We start from the raw sequence: 16,210 nt of genomic DNA, 5'->3' as shown, positions 1-16,210 counted from the left end.
TAGAGCAAAAGTCTGTAGAATATGTAAGGGACGCTTGGAAGTACCCTGAGGGGAACAGCTAAAGTGCACAAAACAATTAGCTATTCCAAAATAGAGTTTTTACTCAAATTTGTTCTTACGATGTCTCGGCGATTGGTATCTTAAGAAAGAGATAAGACAAGAAATAGGATGAAAGTGGTAACAATGGGAAGCTCTCAACACTTAGACTGTTTCGCTTAATAAATAGGAGTTACTTTTTTCCAGAAACAGGTGAATTTTTATTCAAAAAATAGGTTTTGAAATTTTTTGAGCTAGCAGTAAATTCCATTTAATTCGTTAATTGACTATTTATCAGCAGTTTTGTACAGCTGATACTCACGATAATTTTTATAATAGAAACAAAAAGAGAGTTTTATTCGGTACGTTTCTAACACTTTTGAATTTTTTCCATGAAAAACGGTGAGAAGTTTTTTTGTAATTATGATGCTGAATTATTGATATAGATACTTCAATATCATTAAAAAATCTCAGTTCGTTTTTAAAATTAATTAACAGATAATAAGATCTTTTCACAAAAAGTTTTCGAACTTTTTCCCGGGAGACAGCAATGGGCAATAATGTTCGCAGATGCTGAAGTTACAATTATACAATCAGGAAAGAACTCTACTTTTTTATAATAAAAACGCTAAAAGATTTTGTTTTTTAGTTGTGTGTTCTTGAATTTTTTTCTTGAGACAAAAACAAGGCATGTCAGCAAATTGACGGCAAATAGCGAAGATTCGGTGATGGTTGAACTACTTTTACAGTTTCAATTTGACCGATTTTATTAAAGACTAAGCACAGAACGTTTGGCATCATAGTTTAGTCATTGCTTTTTAAACCCTTAAATTACTTTAAATTAATATACGTTAAGACTCTGGGTGTCCCCTGCGCTGTTGCCCATAAAATGTATTCAAAATATCTTACCGTTGTATGAAAACGAACGTCATGACCGGTGGTTGGTTTTGGAGGTGAATTTTCACAAATGTCATTTAATTTAGTGTGCGCTGTTTTATATCTCAAATCCAAGAAAATGGGTGTCCATGTCAACAAATTGAAAAAAAGGTTCAGAAAATACTTGATGAGGAAGAAAAACCAATGTCAGAACGTACCCATTTTGAGGTCCCAGACCAAAATTCGACACGGGGGTGTCGTACGTTCAAGTTTACATAGTCTGGAAACACGGAAAAACGCACGAAAGTCTGGACATGAAGGCACAAAATTCTGGTGAACGCATGAAAGTCTGGACTTAGACACGTCTGGAGCGGTCTGGACATGTCGGCTTTCGGTTTGGGACCTCAACCTTGGTAACCAAGAAGAGCTGTTTAGCTGTTTTTTCACGATCCGTGGCAATTTAATTTTCGGTGATGATCAAGGAACTCAACATTCAAGCACGCTAATTTTTTGAAAAAAAAAACGTTTGAGCAATCTAAAAGTTTAACAGAAAGCCTTTGAAATTGCTACCCGTGATGTGACAGCAACTGCGCGTTGTGGTTCCGCATTGTGAAACAGCCTGCAATATCTGTATTAATTACATCAAACAGCCCATCAGTGACTCTCAGTGACTTGCATCAACACTCTTACTGTGCGAAAAATTTGATATTTAATTCTCATGATGGTGTGCAAGGCACTTTTGTGGACAGTTAAATAAAAACACCTAAAACGGCTACCAGCGGTAAATATGAGCGGTTGTGTAATCATTACGTAATTCTTGGCTTGACATTCCGTCGGTTTAAATTCATGTCGACTTGCACGGACTCACCCAACAATTTCATGCCACTAAAACTTTCTCAAAGCCATTTGTTGACATCTTAATTTTACTTTTGAATGTTGATGCCTTAAATTACGACTATGATGATTCTGTTCTGACACCCTCTTTTCTATTTAAGTAAACTGAAAACAGTAATGGGAGATAGAAGAAATAAATTAATGACGTGATTTATCGTAGTTAAGTGACATATCTGAGAGTGATTGCAAATAATAAGTAGAGCTTTCTTTTCTTTTGAAACTGCATCTAAATTCGAAAAATTTGATAAAAAAGTCCATAAAGATTATGTTTTCACGATTCGTTTACTTAAATTTGACTTTGACTTCACTTAGGTAGTTCGCATGTTCATGTTCAAACAACTTATAGGTACATAATGCACTTTTCAAGACCAACTGCTACATTATACTTTTTTCTAACACCAATACAGATAAACCCTATTGTAGTTTGAATATCTCTAATCCTCATTCAACGTGGAGGGGAGGGGGGTGGCTTGCAAAAAATTTTCTTTCCAGAATTTTGCGATTGAATAACTCTGGGTTTCTACCTCGCTACAGAAGTTCCTGTTAACGAAAAAAAAACAGAAAAACGGTACAAGATGGTTTAAAGCATGAACATTAGGTTGAGAGTACTTTCAGATCTTCCCCTGTCTCTTAAAAGTTATTTGTGTTTCATACATTTGAATTAGCCCCAAGTTTTTTTTCTAAAATCAGATGATAACCCTAAGGGAACACCTTTTGCTATTTTCAATTGGAAAATGGCAATCGTTAGACTTTGAAAAGCAAAAGAGAAAAAACACTCTGCAAGACAATTCTTTCATCGATTGTCAAATAAAATTGAAACTGGAAGTTAACCTTAGGGAAGTGACCGTGAAGCTTTTATTAGCTTTCAAGTTTCTAAGCAGTCATTAGTTTTTGTATTTCAGAGTTGAATTTCTATTATATTTCATTTTTGATTTCCTTTTTTCAGGTCTTACGGCCCAAATTTAACTAATTATGAAAACTGCCAATTTCTGATTGCTTTGGAAATAAAACTTTCTTTCGTTCAATCCAAGCATGTTCGCAACGCTTTAACAATTTTCTAACTCGGAGCTCAGGAGCAATTATGAGCACTAATGTATGTTCACAGATCAACAGCGGCCTAACAAAATTTTCGATAAATTTTTGTTCCGACTCCATTTGTGGGGGGGGGATTATATACTCGAATGTGTTTTTTTTTGTTCAGACAATTTCGGCCGATCGATATATTCATCGTAGAGAAAAGTGAGTGGTATCATTAAAAAGCTCTTCCAGCTTAGAACTCAAACTTGAAAAGATTTTTTTGAATCTCGTTTTTTTCGAGGAGTTATCCAGTTTTAAGTTTTGTGTGAACAAGCGATATTTTGTTCACTTTTGGAATGATTTTGATCAATTTAGCGTAATTTTTGTTCAAAATAAGGCTTTTCTATAAAAAAAAATTTTATAAAACTACATTTCACGTTACAAAAGGAAACATCTTGGTGTTACCAATAGGGCGATAAAAATGTTTGGTCTCATGAACAAGTGTACAATCAATAAAAAAACTCGAATTCAAATTGAGAGCTGTTTTTTTGGAAAACTTTTCCTATTTATTATTGTTTTTTAAATCCCTTAGAGTCTAGTCACTTTTCATATCAAGATTCCGTTAATGACAAACCTCACTTATAGTCAAATGAACCCAATGAACAAAAAACTCGTTTTCAAGGAATCGCTCATGTTTTTTTTGTCTTCGACTCTGTTTTTTCGAAATTTTTAATTAAATTTTATTTTTCTTTATGAGATTTTACTTGATTTTGGGAGTCCTATTGCATAGAACTTCCAACTAACAGTTCAATTGGTTTTCTTATGTGCTTTAGGTAAACCTATATAACGTTTTGAGGGGGCAACTAAGGGCTGTCAAGTCTTTAAAAACTAATTTTTCAAAAACTTTTTTTCGGCTAAACGATATTAAACTATATTCCTTGAATAGTAAGTCAACCTCACAATCTCAGTAACGAGAGGACCCATATTTTTACTGCAATCAAAATTAATCTGGTTAGCAGTTTTTCTGATAATAATTGCTTTTATGGCTTCGATAACACGAGTTTTTGTAAATTAAAAAAATATATTTTTGTATTTTTTTGTAATTTTGTTTCCTTTTGAAATCCTATCTCATTATCTTCGTATTGGCAGTTCCCAATGGCTTAAAAACGTCCAAAGGATCATAGATAAGGTTTTGATTATGTTTTAAATGGCATCGACACTTTCCTCTCAAACTTCTGCTGCATTTTTTTGGTTTCTGCCTGTGTTTGCTGTTGTTTTCATAATCATAGGTCTTTTTGTGATGTCTTATTGATAAAATGCTGATGAAAAACAGCCATGTCTTCCCAGCAAATCATAAAGTTAGGTATTTTCTGCTTCCGTTGAAAGTTCTTGAATTTAATGGCTGTTAGGACTTTAAAAATAGTTTTGTAGAAGTTTTTTTGGACAAAATCCAACCTTAAACTAATTTTCGTGAATTATAAGTTAATCTCAGCAATGACAGGACCTCAATATATTCTACTTCAGCTGAAATCAATCTGTCTAGTAGTTTGATCTTCAAAGTATTCCATTTGAAATTTTATCACATTATCTTAATATTGATGGTTCTCAGTGGCTCAAAAAAGGCTTTCAATGGGTCATAGATAAAGTTTTTAGAGATAAATTTACAGTTTAAATAGCTTCTTCACTTTCTTGCACTTTTCTGCTGAATTTTTGCCTGCTTTTGTTGTTGTTTTCATAATCATAAAACCTATTTTGATGTCCTACTGATGACATAGGAATGACAAACATTATATCCTTTTTGAGGCATAAATTTCCGTTTTCATTGAGAGCTATTGAATTCAGACTTCAATTGAGAGCTATTGAATTTAAAGGCTGTTAAGACATTAAAAAAACATTTTTTGGACAATAACCATTATGAAATTTATTTTCATGGACTGTTAGTCAGTCTCAGTAATGACAAGACCCCATTCCTTTTAACAATATTTGAAATAATCCGGCAAGTCGTTTATCTACCAACTAGTGGTTTTACGACTTCGAAGCCTCGATTTTTCATAATTTCAAAAAAAATAGGGTTTTTTTGGAATTTTTTTTCTTTTTAACATATTATTGCGTTATCCTAATATTGATTGTTGCCATTGGCTTAAATAAGAAGTCCAATGGATCATAGAAAAAGTTTTCAGAGCAACTCTTATGGTTTATATGGCTTCGAAACCTTCATCTCGCATATTTCTTCTGAATTTTTTGTTTTTGCTTGTATTTGTTGTTTTTTTCATAATCATAAGACTCATTATGATGTTCTTTTGGTGAATTATGGTTCACAAACACTCTTCCCCTCTCATTGAGGCATAACATTAATTATTTTTATCTGCCGTTGAAAGCTATTTAATTTAGCGTCGTTGATATAACGGGTTTTCTAAAAAATTTCGTAGTTTTTTCTATATTTGTTCATACTTGTTGATTTTTTGAAGTCTTATTGCTAAAAAAGAACCCCATTGCTGCTAAAGTTTATGAGATTATAAAATATTGGGTTAAAAAAATTTCAACCATATATTTCTTTTTCATTGGCTTCGACACTTTTCTCGGTCAACTTTTTTTGAATTTGCAAATTTTGACATTTAATTCTTCATGTAGTCGTAAAATTCTGACTGGTCTCATAGGCTTCTAATTGAGGATTGAATGAATGATGTTTCTCAATGTACTCATTTTTTAGCCAATAGGATTAAAGTTTACGGTATTGATCGTTCTCAAACATTTTTTTATTTTTCAGTTTTTGTTCTTTTCGTCAGCTTGTAATTTATTTTCATCATTGAGAGCTTCCTTCCAATTTCTTGCAATTCAAAAAGTATTTTTTCATTGATTTCATGTCGTAACTCATTTTTTGTGAGTGGTCAATATTTGTGTTTTTTTTCTCTTCTTTTAGCACATTCACTCAAAATGTTTTGTTTTTGCTTACTTTGGTGTTTGTTTTTTTTTCTCGTAGTCTTTTTATTGGCAGATCTTGGGAGCGCTTTAATGAGGCATCGTATTATGCAATTCAATTAGTAGTTTGGTTTTGTAACAATTTTTTGAAAATCAAACATCTATTTTTATTTATCTCATCATTAGGTTGACAATTAAGTCAAAAATGTAGATGATCTCGGGTCGGAACATCATGTGCGAACGCACATTAACTAGCGTCGTTGTTTATTGTAAGCTCAAAAAAGAGGAAAGTTTCTGATAATTTCGGAATGTGACGATTTTTTTATCGCAACCTTAAGTTAAAGCAAGGCCCTCATGGAAAATTTGTAATATGATTTCATTGATTTGATCAGCATTTTTGTTAGAATATTTAGCCAAAAAGACCCTTTTGTATAAGACTCTGGATGGTCGATAGCCTCAGAGATGTTGAAAAACACTCATTTAATTATTTTTACCACCTTATTTACCACCTTATCTAGTGGTTACTGACTGTGAAAGAACAATAGTCTACACTAAAAGCGATTTGAATTTGTTCCATTACGCTCAGAGGGATAATCAGTACTCATACCATCATTAAAGCAATAAAAACTTTTGAAAACAAAACAAAAACAAACAGTTTCTTTTGACCTCTCCTTCACAAAATCTGTGCTATGAGCTCAAATTTTGTCAGAATCCAATTTTGTATTAGCTGATTTTAGATATCAGAAAGCTAAAAAGCCATGAAAAAATAGCATTTTTCTTATAGCTCGATCATATATGGAGTAAGCCAAAAAAAACTCCATTTTTGTGATTCAGTTTTGTTGAGATATTGAAGATAGATTCGAAAAATGTTGATGTTAAATGTAAACAAAAAAAATTCAAACGTATAACTCAAACAGGATTCATGAGAACCTAACCTTTTGTTTATTTTTCTATTCATAAGAACTACAATCTTTCGTTGTGATAACATCAATTGCATAGCTTATCCATGGAGAAACGTGTCCCCATTGATTACTCTGAACAGAGATTATTCAGCAAGGCTCAGCCACACATTTTGTCTTGCCATTTTTGATATTAATGAAGCGTGATTTTGTACTTTAGCGAAAGATGTGCAATTGTAGTAGATTGAAATAAAATCGAACAAAATATTACCAGAACCTTGTTATTGCAAAAAACGATGGCGTGTTCTAAACGGACACGCCCTTAAGGAGACACTGCGGCCTCAAGAAATTGTAGTAGTCTTTATGTTTTGTTTGAAACAAAAAAGAGTTGATAAAGACAAAAGTGGCAAATAGTAGAAAATTTAGTGCTCACAGCCTGAAGTTTTGGAAAAAAAACAAATCTAATAAATAGAAAATTTTCCAAGTTTTTTTCTGCTACGTGATGTAGAAAAGTCATTTTTGCAAAAATTTTTTAATTCCACACTGCGAGAGTTTTCAACAATGAACCATAGGATGTGCTTTTGATTGTCAAATTGTAATTTTTCACTTCTTTTATGAAAATCAGCAAATCACACTAAAATCGAAAACAAAAAGTTAAGTTTGACACCTAGTCACCCAGTCATAACTTAGACCTTTCATTTGGACAATGAAAAAATTTATCTATTATTTAACTGTTTCAATGAAAAGCAAAGGTAAATCGGTAAAATAGAAAGTTCAAAATCATCACAACTGATACAAAAAATGAATTCAAAAAGTTTAAGGCAATAGAAGGGGTTTTTTGAAAATGACGTAAAATTTTTTCGATTGTAGCAAATAACGTGTCTGGTCTCATTGCTTTTGGCATAATGAACGGGGAGAGTCTAAGATTTATTTTTAGAAAAATAGTAAAAAAAAAACAAAAAAAAAGACAATGTTTGCTCATATTGTATTGGTTTGTCTGGAAAATCACTTGAAGGGTAAATTTTATTGAAAACAGAGTAATTTTTTAATTTGATACCTATAAAGAAACCAAACGTAATATTTAAAATATTTTTTGAAGTTGATGTGATAAGTTATGATTCAAGTTAGAGCACTTTTTATTGAAGAAATTGAGAAAAACAAACATGTGCATAAACTTTCAGCCAAAAAAGGTAAAAAATTGTTTTTAAAGTAAGGAATTTTTATTTCATGTTAATTTAAGCTCTTGAAGAATATTTATGTAATAATTTGACGATGTATATAACTATTTAACCCTCCTTTGAGCAGCTCACGAACTAATCAAGAAAGGCTACTTTGAAATTTTTCTTTAGCTGCATTCCGAGAGTTTCGTGAAAGACTGCTTATCTAATTTTTGACTCAAATTTTTGCTGATCAGCGATTACTTTCCTGGTTTTTATTCTTTGAAACTTTAGAAGATGAATTTCGGATTTTAAAGTTTTTTAAAGTTTAAAGATTTTAAAGTTTTTTGTTTTTTATTCATTTGAGCGCTTTTTCGTGCAGCAAACTTCAAAATTCAGTTTTCAATCAGTTATTTCTATCAAACTCTAATGATTTTAACAAATGTGATTTAGAAAAAATATATATACAAACGTATTTTTTTTTGTTTTTTCATTCTACAAAAAAAATCTGTTTGACATAAAAATTGCTAAAATAATTGTTTTCTCCGTTGCCAACAATGGTAGGAAAGAATAAGTTGTTGATACCATATGTTTTGCGATGCCAAATGTCAAACTCATTTCCTTATTGTTGGTGTTTGTATGCCAGCACTGTGAAGAAAAAACAGAAAAAAGGTTTAGTCATCTACTACAACAAAATTCTGAAACTGAATTAATGGAAACCGTATTAAAAAACATTCACGAATGGTTAAAGATTGAATATACGATTCAAATGAAAATTCCTCTTGATTCCAGCTAAACTCTTCCAAGATAACTTCAAATGTAACTTCAAAACTTGATGAAAAAATGGAAATTGAATAGTTTGTTGAATGAAACATAAAAGCACCTGAAAAAAGTCGTGTCAAAAGCCTAACAAAAATTGTTTTAACTTAGCAAACAGAAAAAAATCAACTGTTCTCTTAGCCCTCATAAATTGCTGCATCCATTTTAATGACATTGAAACCAGCAATGCTTATGCCTTCTCTACTAAAGAAAAAGTTCCATTCCCTGAGGAATTATACATTTTTCTGTAAGTTAAATCGTAATGAAGTCAAACGACAATTGTCTAGCATTAATGAGATTCGAAGCAAGATATTGTAATTTTGAAAATCTCAGAACAACCATTGCATGATTTAGGAGGCAAATTAAGCGTATTAAATAAGGGACGAAGACTTCGCCATTTTTTCTTTATTTATTCATTTGATAGAAAATATAAAGTTCACAACCCAGAAGACGTTTTGTTTGTTCTGTATCAAGAACTGGTTCTGTAGAGACTTTTAATTAAAAATGGTAAAATTTAGAAAACTGGTAAAAAAATCAAAAAAACTTGATACCCAGGTAGAAACTGTCTGAGAGTTTGAATTAAGGCAAGACATCAAAACCCTTTTTTTCTGGTATACGCAACCGTTGTTCTCGCTATATGTTATTTGCCCTTACAACTCATTGTTGTAATATATTGGTCATAATTTTTAGCAAAATTACAAAAATGAGCGTTACTACCATAGAGTAGGCAATTAGATATCAATTGAAAATCCGTAGCAGCAAAATTTGAGGGAAAAAGCGTTACAAGTCTGAGCGTTATTATAATAGTTAAACTCATTTTTTGATCTTATGTTATGGTTATCGAGAAGTACTAAGAACTTTAAGGATTTGGTTATTAGAATATCATAAAACAAAAAGATGAAAATGCCTGAAGAATTATGATTGTGTCAGTAAGGAACGGCTAAAAAGCGAAATTAACGCTATTTCTTTTTTCTATTCCAGCGCAACTATTGTAAGACTGGCAAAAAAAATTATTAAAAACCAGATGGCAGAAAGCTTCACAAAGTCCTTCACCCACCAAGGAATGTTTCTTTGATTCATTCAATGACCACGGCAGTTTTGTCCAGACCATCCACAGAGCATCCACAACTACGCATTCTGACCGCTTGGATGATGTTTTTGTGCTCAAGTACCGTGCTATGAAGAGGAGCAGTCAGCCCGAAGACAATAGCCGCACCAATTTATTTGATGTTTTTTTCAATTTTTTCGTAGTTTTCAGCCGTAATAGATTGCAACTGCGAGCTTTTAAAACATTCAAAATCGAAAATCGAAACGTCTCCCCGAACAATAGGATTGCAATTGCTGACAAAATTTATATTCAAATCACATCATAGATCAATTGAGTGACAATGAAGGCTTAAAAACGACGAACCAAAATTAAACAATATTAGAGTATGTTACAATTAAGACTGTAGAAAAAAATAGATTAAAGTAAATGGGTGTTGATATTACAATACATATCCCGAAAAAAAATGGATAAAACAATGAAACTAAGGAAGATTGCAAGTTGGACCCTTTTGTGATCAATATCCGGTGACCTTGTTAGGAACTGATGAACGCCCAAGGGACAACAAGAAGCAGTTCTGCATTATGAGACAAAGTTATGACTTTTTGGGAGACATCAAACAACAAAATTTTATTAATCTTATATCCTACAGGGACATTATATTATACAGGGACCCTATATCCTACAGTGACCCTGTATCCTCTAGGGACATTATATCCTACCTTTAACCTGCTGTGATGACATTCAACGCTAACACGAAAAGATATCAGTGTCAAACCAGGAAAAGACCAATCAATACCTATTGAGGACAGATTCAGAAAAATGATATATGCCAAATTAACACATCCCAGGGGTAACTAAAACTAAGCACATTATCTCAAAGGATCTAAAACTCGTCCTAATTCTTCAATATATGAAACCTGTCATTACTTAAGGCAATAAGGTTGCTGTGATTATCCCCACTTGATGTATTCCAATGTATCATAAAACAAAACTATCAAAGAATAGATCGACAGAACAATTCCTAAAACACTTTAAATGAGAGTGAAGGGGGGTTGTCTTGAGCTTCTTTGGCTTCTTTTCAAGAAGCCGTGTAAACTCGCGTCTTGCTTTGCAGTTTTAGTCAATGTTTGGTCTGTACATGGTTTTGCGTCTAGTCGTCAGGTTCGTTGGGGAAGAGAGAAGAGATGTCGAAGGAGTTGTCTTTGCATTGCTTTGTCATCTAAGGCCACCAAATGAGAAGATTGTCATGAAAGTTATAAAGAAAAAGCTGAATTGAATTTGTAAAGATTTGTAGGTTTGTCCAGTAATTTGGAACGTCAGTTGATGAAATCGAGAGCCGCTCAAGTGCTGTTTGGAACAGTATCGTCAGTAGTAATACTATCTGCCATGTTACTGGAGGGGGGGTCCGGACCCCCCCCCCCCCCTACAAGAACTCTCACCACCGAAAAACTGATTTTCTCTTAGTGAAAGCAAGTTTTTTGGTTAAGTTTCGCCAGCCTGAGAGAAGTTCTTGGGTTAAGTTGACTGGCGAAACTTAACCAAAAAACTTGCTTTCACTAAGAGAAAATCAGTTTTTCGGTGGTGAGAGTTCTTGTAGGGGGGGTGTCCGGCCCCCCGCCCTCCAGTAACATGGCAGATACCGGCTGCTCCAATGTGTATTTCAGAAGAAAGAATGCGTAGTACTGAGTGCTTAGACTATGGTTATAGCCTATTGTAGTAACTTTAATTTTTTTTATCTTTGAGACCATGAGAGGCATACTTGAAAAAATTTGAAAAATTTGAAAAATTTTTTCGAAAATTTTTCAAAGTTTTTCAAAGTCTTAAAATGGTCTGAAATGGATTTTGCGCTATGAAAGAGCACTCAGAAGTGATTTTTTGTTGACTTCACTTTTTTCACTTATGCAGTATGGGGGTCGAAACACCCAAAAATTTCAAATTTTTGAGGAAAAATTTTCAAAATTTTTCAGGATCCTAAAATGGTCTGAAATGGATTTTGCGCTAGGAAAGAGCACTCAGAAGTGATTTTTTGTTGACTTCACTTTTTTCACCTAAGTAGTATAGGGGTCGAAAAATATAAAAATTTCGAATTTTTTGAAAAAAAATTTCTAAATTCTTCAAAGTCCTAAAATGGTCTGAAATGGATTTTGCGCTATGAAAGAGCACTCAAAACTCATTTTTTGTTGACTTGAAAATGTTCTCAGATAAGGCCTACTATAACAATTTCCTCGAAAAAACTATTTGATTAGCAATATTTTATTCTTTGTAACTCTGAAACTTTCCATCTGAGATGTCATAATTCAAAATACAAAACAAAATACCAATTCAATCAGTGTCAGAGTTTCTAGAATCAAGACTTTTGCTTTCATTGAATAGGTTTCTGTTCACATTAGCAGTTTTCTTTCTTTGTTTGCTAATGTGTGCTAAAGTAGTATCACTGTCACTGCTGCTGGTAGAGTTATCCAGGCTTCCCTCGGCTTCGTTGAGAATGAAGGGGTTACTGATTTCATGATTAGAGTAGTCAGACTGATCAGACAGGTTTGAAAGGTCGACAACACCATTTAACTCCTCATTCGAATATGATGGCTGATAAAAGCCGGGATCAGGTGTTTCCCAGCCCAATGCCTCCCCAACTTCGGGAAGTTCGAACACATTATACGGTTTGTGCAATTCTGTATCCCAATCGGTTTCAATGCACATTTTCTTCTTAATGTACTCATCCCTCAACGAATAGTGTCCAAATGGTAGCGTAGTTTTTCGATCCGAGCTGATAAATCTCTTGTCATCATATGCGCTTAGTGCAATTTTGTTGACACAAACAGTTTGTAATTGGTGTTTGTCGGTGTTGAACTTGATATTTTCTACTCTCATTAGATCACTGGTTTCTAATGTCTTTTTAAACATCTCATGGTTCAATTTGGCTTGAGCGAATTTTTTTATTCCTTTTGCAGTCATTTTTGTTTGCCCGTTAGCAACGAGAATAGAGTACAATTTTGGTTTAAGGGCACAAAACTCCTGTATTGGTGTTCCCGCAAGTTCATCTTTGAACTTTAAGACAACTCTTTCGTTTGATCTATCGTAGAGTTTGTGATCTGTTAGAAAATTTGAGAGGTCGAAATGATTTTTCAGATCCAAGTTTTTTTCCAAGTCGTCATAAAAATTTTTGCTTTTAAGCTTGTAAATGAAAGAGTCTGTATCTGAATACAACAGCACACAATCGGTTTGTTTTTTCATTACATTGTAATGGAACTCTAGCATGAAGAGCTTTGAAAGCTCTAAAATGCTAGCACCAACAATTGTTGGTTTGTTCCACAGGATAGACTGCTTTTTCTTAGTAATCAGAGTCAAGTTTTCGTCTATAATTTTGATTAATGAAACTTTGCCTTCAGATGTTGCTTTCAGAAGTTCCTCTTTTGTTCTGGCAAATGAAACTGTCACACGGTTTCGCAGACTTTCACAAAATTTTCCAAAGGTCGAGTTTGACATTAGTTTATAGAAATCTTGATCAAATTTCGTGGACGCTTCTTGTCGCTTTTGCGTGTTGAGTGCTATGTAGCTTGAGAGCAATTTCGATTGTCGGAACTTTACAGCTTGATGAAACTTTGTAATTTTGATGCCGTTGTTAACGTAGAATTTCAGGTTACGATAGTGAACCACATAGTTCTTCTTGGGATGGAAGGTCTGTCTCAGTTTTTTGGTTTTTGACACAGTCAATTTAAGGGTGTTTTTAGAGAAGTTTGAAAGTCACTCAATTCTAGGGGATCAATTGATTCCTTGTCTGGTACGAGCGGATAGTCTGCGTGTTTATCATGTAGTTCGTCAGGGTACTCCAAATCGACTTCAACCAGGAAACCAATATCCCCCTCATCTTCGGTTTGTAATATTGAGTCTAATGAAATGTTTTCAACGAGCTCAAAATCCTTGAGTGGCAATGGGTATTGGAGCATGAAGCCACCGTAAAGATTATTCGCATCAATGTAGATTATTGATGAAACATCTTTTGACTCATCAAATTCCGGTAACATGTTGTTGTTGGCAACCTCATGTCTTGAGCTAAAGACGGAGGACAACCCTCCACGCATCATCCTTTCCGTCAAGTCAAGTATTTGTTGATCAGTCAGTAACTCAAGCTCTGGTTCGCAAACTTTTAAGCAGGCACCTCCTGAAAGGTTTGAGGCCGTATAGAATTGCGAACAGTCCAATCCGTATGTGTTATAACACACGGACCGTAGCTCCTCAAACCAGCATGCTAACTGGAGAACATCTCCTGTAAGGTAAAGTTGGAGGAACTGTTTAAGGTTTTCACAGTTAAACACCTTGAACACATTATTCAACTGAATGAGTTCCTCATTTGTGACGTCGATTTGGTTGTCTTTTAAACTGTTCTTCCAGTTCTTTAGGCATGGAAGAGAAAGTTCATTTAGCTTACTGAATGAGTCTAAATATGAGTAAGGAAAGTTTCCTTTCTTCTTCAACAGCTTTCGCTGCTCGTCTGTGTAGCCCTGATAGAAGTGGTCTAGGAGAGAAAATTTGTTGTCGGGTAAACTTTGTACTAATTTGTCTAAGCTATAAGGCATGAACTTGAAGCTATCGTTAAAACGAAGGTACTCGTACACTGCAAGTTCATCACGCTTGCGTTTTCGCGTTTCGATAAAAACGCCGAAATTGAGTGCAATAAACTTCTCATCATTGGTTGGTATGACTTCAATTTTTGTCGACTGTGAAGCCGAGTGTAAGGACTTCACAATATGATGTAAATCATAATTCATCATATTGTGGGCAATCACTGGAGTGTAGTTTAGCGTTCTTCGGTTTAGTTTACATGCACTGTGCGCATACCCAATGAATTGTCCGTTGTAGTGACAGTGGTCTAATACCTTTTCGCTATCATTGTTGAAATCAACATTACAAATCCAACACTTTGACCAGGTGTCTCTTGGAAGTGCTGTGCCCAGAAAACATGGGAACTTCCGTTTTTGCTGATAGAAATATTTTGCAAGTTTCTCTATTTTTGTAACAAAGCGTTCCATACAATCAGGTCCAGTGTATATATCAAAATGCAGGGGCTCAGAGTTATCACGTTCAACAACAATCATGCAATAGCTGCAAGGAAGATGTTGTTCTAATGTAGAAGTGCTTGACATAGTTGGGTTGTTTTTTGCCGTTGCAACGGGCACAATCAGAGATTCCAGATCCAGGTACACAACAAAAGGTGAAAACCACCTTGCCGCATAGTTCTCAAACTTTACGTTGTTTTTGTCGAGTGTGGGCATTGTGATTTGTACTGACTCGTTTTCCAGACATACTTTTTGATGGGAAGTGAGTAGCCCTACTGATGAACATACATGAAAACAATTGCGACACAGCTCGCTCCTATCACGATACTCCCTTCCTTTGACTTTTGGCAACAAGTTTCTTTAAATTGATAATGAGAACGTAGTGGTAGGTCTTTTCGTTTTGTAGGAGCAACAAGTCCAGAACAAAGGGAAATGGTTTTTTTTCGACAATCTCAGGGGCAGTAGCTGTTTCTTGTCATACCTGAAGCAGAATTTTTTTTACAATTTCGAGGGGGGGGATATCAAACAAAAAAATAATATTAGATAACGGAGTTTTTCATAAAATTCAAGTTTGTTTTTACTTCGAAAGGCTTTTATAGTAGACAACAGTGTAACTTAAATATCTCGTTACCTGAAAACATTGACTTGCACTTCATTGAGATCTTCGAACTTTGATATGTCATGAAGACTCATTGGCATTTCAAAGTTTCCTTTCGGCATCTTGGCTGATGGGTTCTCTCTACTGTATGTAAGAACATTTGTCCTAGGTCTGACACACGGAGCTGGCGGTTCCAGTTTTTCTTTTTTGTAAACTAGGTGGTATCCAGCTGTGTAGCAATATAGAAAGCAATTGCTGTCGCTTCCATTGTGTATGTTCAGCAAATTCGAATCCCTTCTCAACGGATGTCCCTCATGAAACGGTATGAAACTGCTTCCCCGGACAGGCACATATTTGACCAGCTTCAGGGTAACTTTGTCTATTGAAAGTAGCTGCCAACCACTTCCGTAGCTTGAAAACGAAACAAGTTTTGAAACAATGTTGTCGACAAGGTCTTCAAAAATTTCATCCGAAATCCCTGAATGGTTTACGATTCGTGTATTCGTATTGAAAAACACGCTCAATTTTTCTTGATCATCATCCAAAGGTTTCTGAAGCGTCATTTCCACTACAAGTTGAACCTTTTGTGGAAACTTGTGCGTGTGTTTTTGGACTGTTTTCGAAATTTCGTCCCGCTTCCTGAACAGATATTCCATAATGTCTACATCCACCTGGGCCGGCTCAAACTCGTAGTAGTTTACACCATCGCTAATTGAACTGACTGTTGGTCTAGACGTATCAACTTCATGGGTTTCCAAGTCCAAAATAGGCAGACCATGCTCATTGTTTATGTGCTCTGCATACTCGAGTTTCGTTTGAAAACCTACGCGACAAGTATAGCAGACTTTTAAAATGGGCTGTTGATGAGAAATACGAGAATGCTTACGCAGTGT

The 16,210-nt window shown here is 34.4% G+C and overlaps 2 protein-coding genes across 2 annotated transcripts in view; one reads left to right on the top strand and one right to left on the bottom strand.

Annotated features, from left to right (window-relative positions):
* The window catches only part of LOC142340842 (uncharacterized), a 6,828-nt gene extending 6,818 nt beyond the window's left edge, over positions 1-10 (top strand). The window contains exon 2 of the mRNA XM_075391584.1: positions 1-10. This exon is cut by the window's left edge and continues 379 nt beyond it. The gene's annotated coding sequence lies outside the window, so the exon portion shown is untranslated.
* Positions 11-13,372: 13,362 nt separating this feature from the next.
* Positions 13,373-14,935, bottom strand: LOC142341256 (uncharacterized). The gene has a single exon (XM_075392176.1). The coding sequence runs from the start codon at positions 14,933-14,935 to the stop codon at positions 13,373-13,375; it is 1,563 nt and encodes a 520-aa protein (XP_075248291.1).
* Between the last annotated feature and the right edge of the window lie 1,275 nt (positions 14,936-16,210).

Source organism: Convolutriloba macropyga, chromosome 6 (genome assembly GCF_964194025.1).
Source record: "Convolutriloba macropyga chromosome 6, txConMacr16.3, whole genome shotgun sequence".
In the NCBI taxonomy this organism is placed as follows: Eukaryota; Metazoa; Xenacoelomorpha; order Acoela; family Convolutidae; genus Convolutriloba; species Convolutriloba macropyga.
This window is presented reverse-complemented; position numbering and strand designations above follow the sequence as displayed.

Bases quoted from the DNA above. Each gene is read 5' to 3' on its own strand.
- LOC142341256 (XM_075392176.1), bottom strand. From the start codon at position 14,935: ATGCCCACACTCGACAAAAACAACGTAAAGTTTGAGAACTATGCGGCA.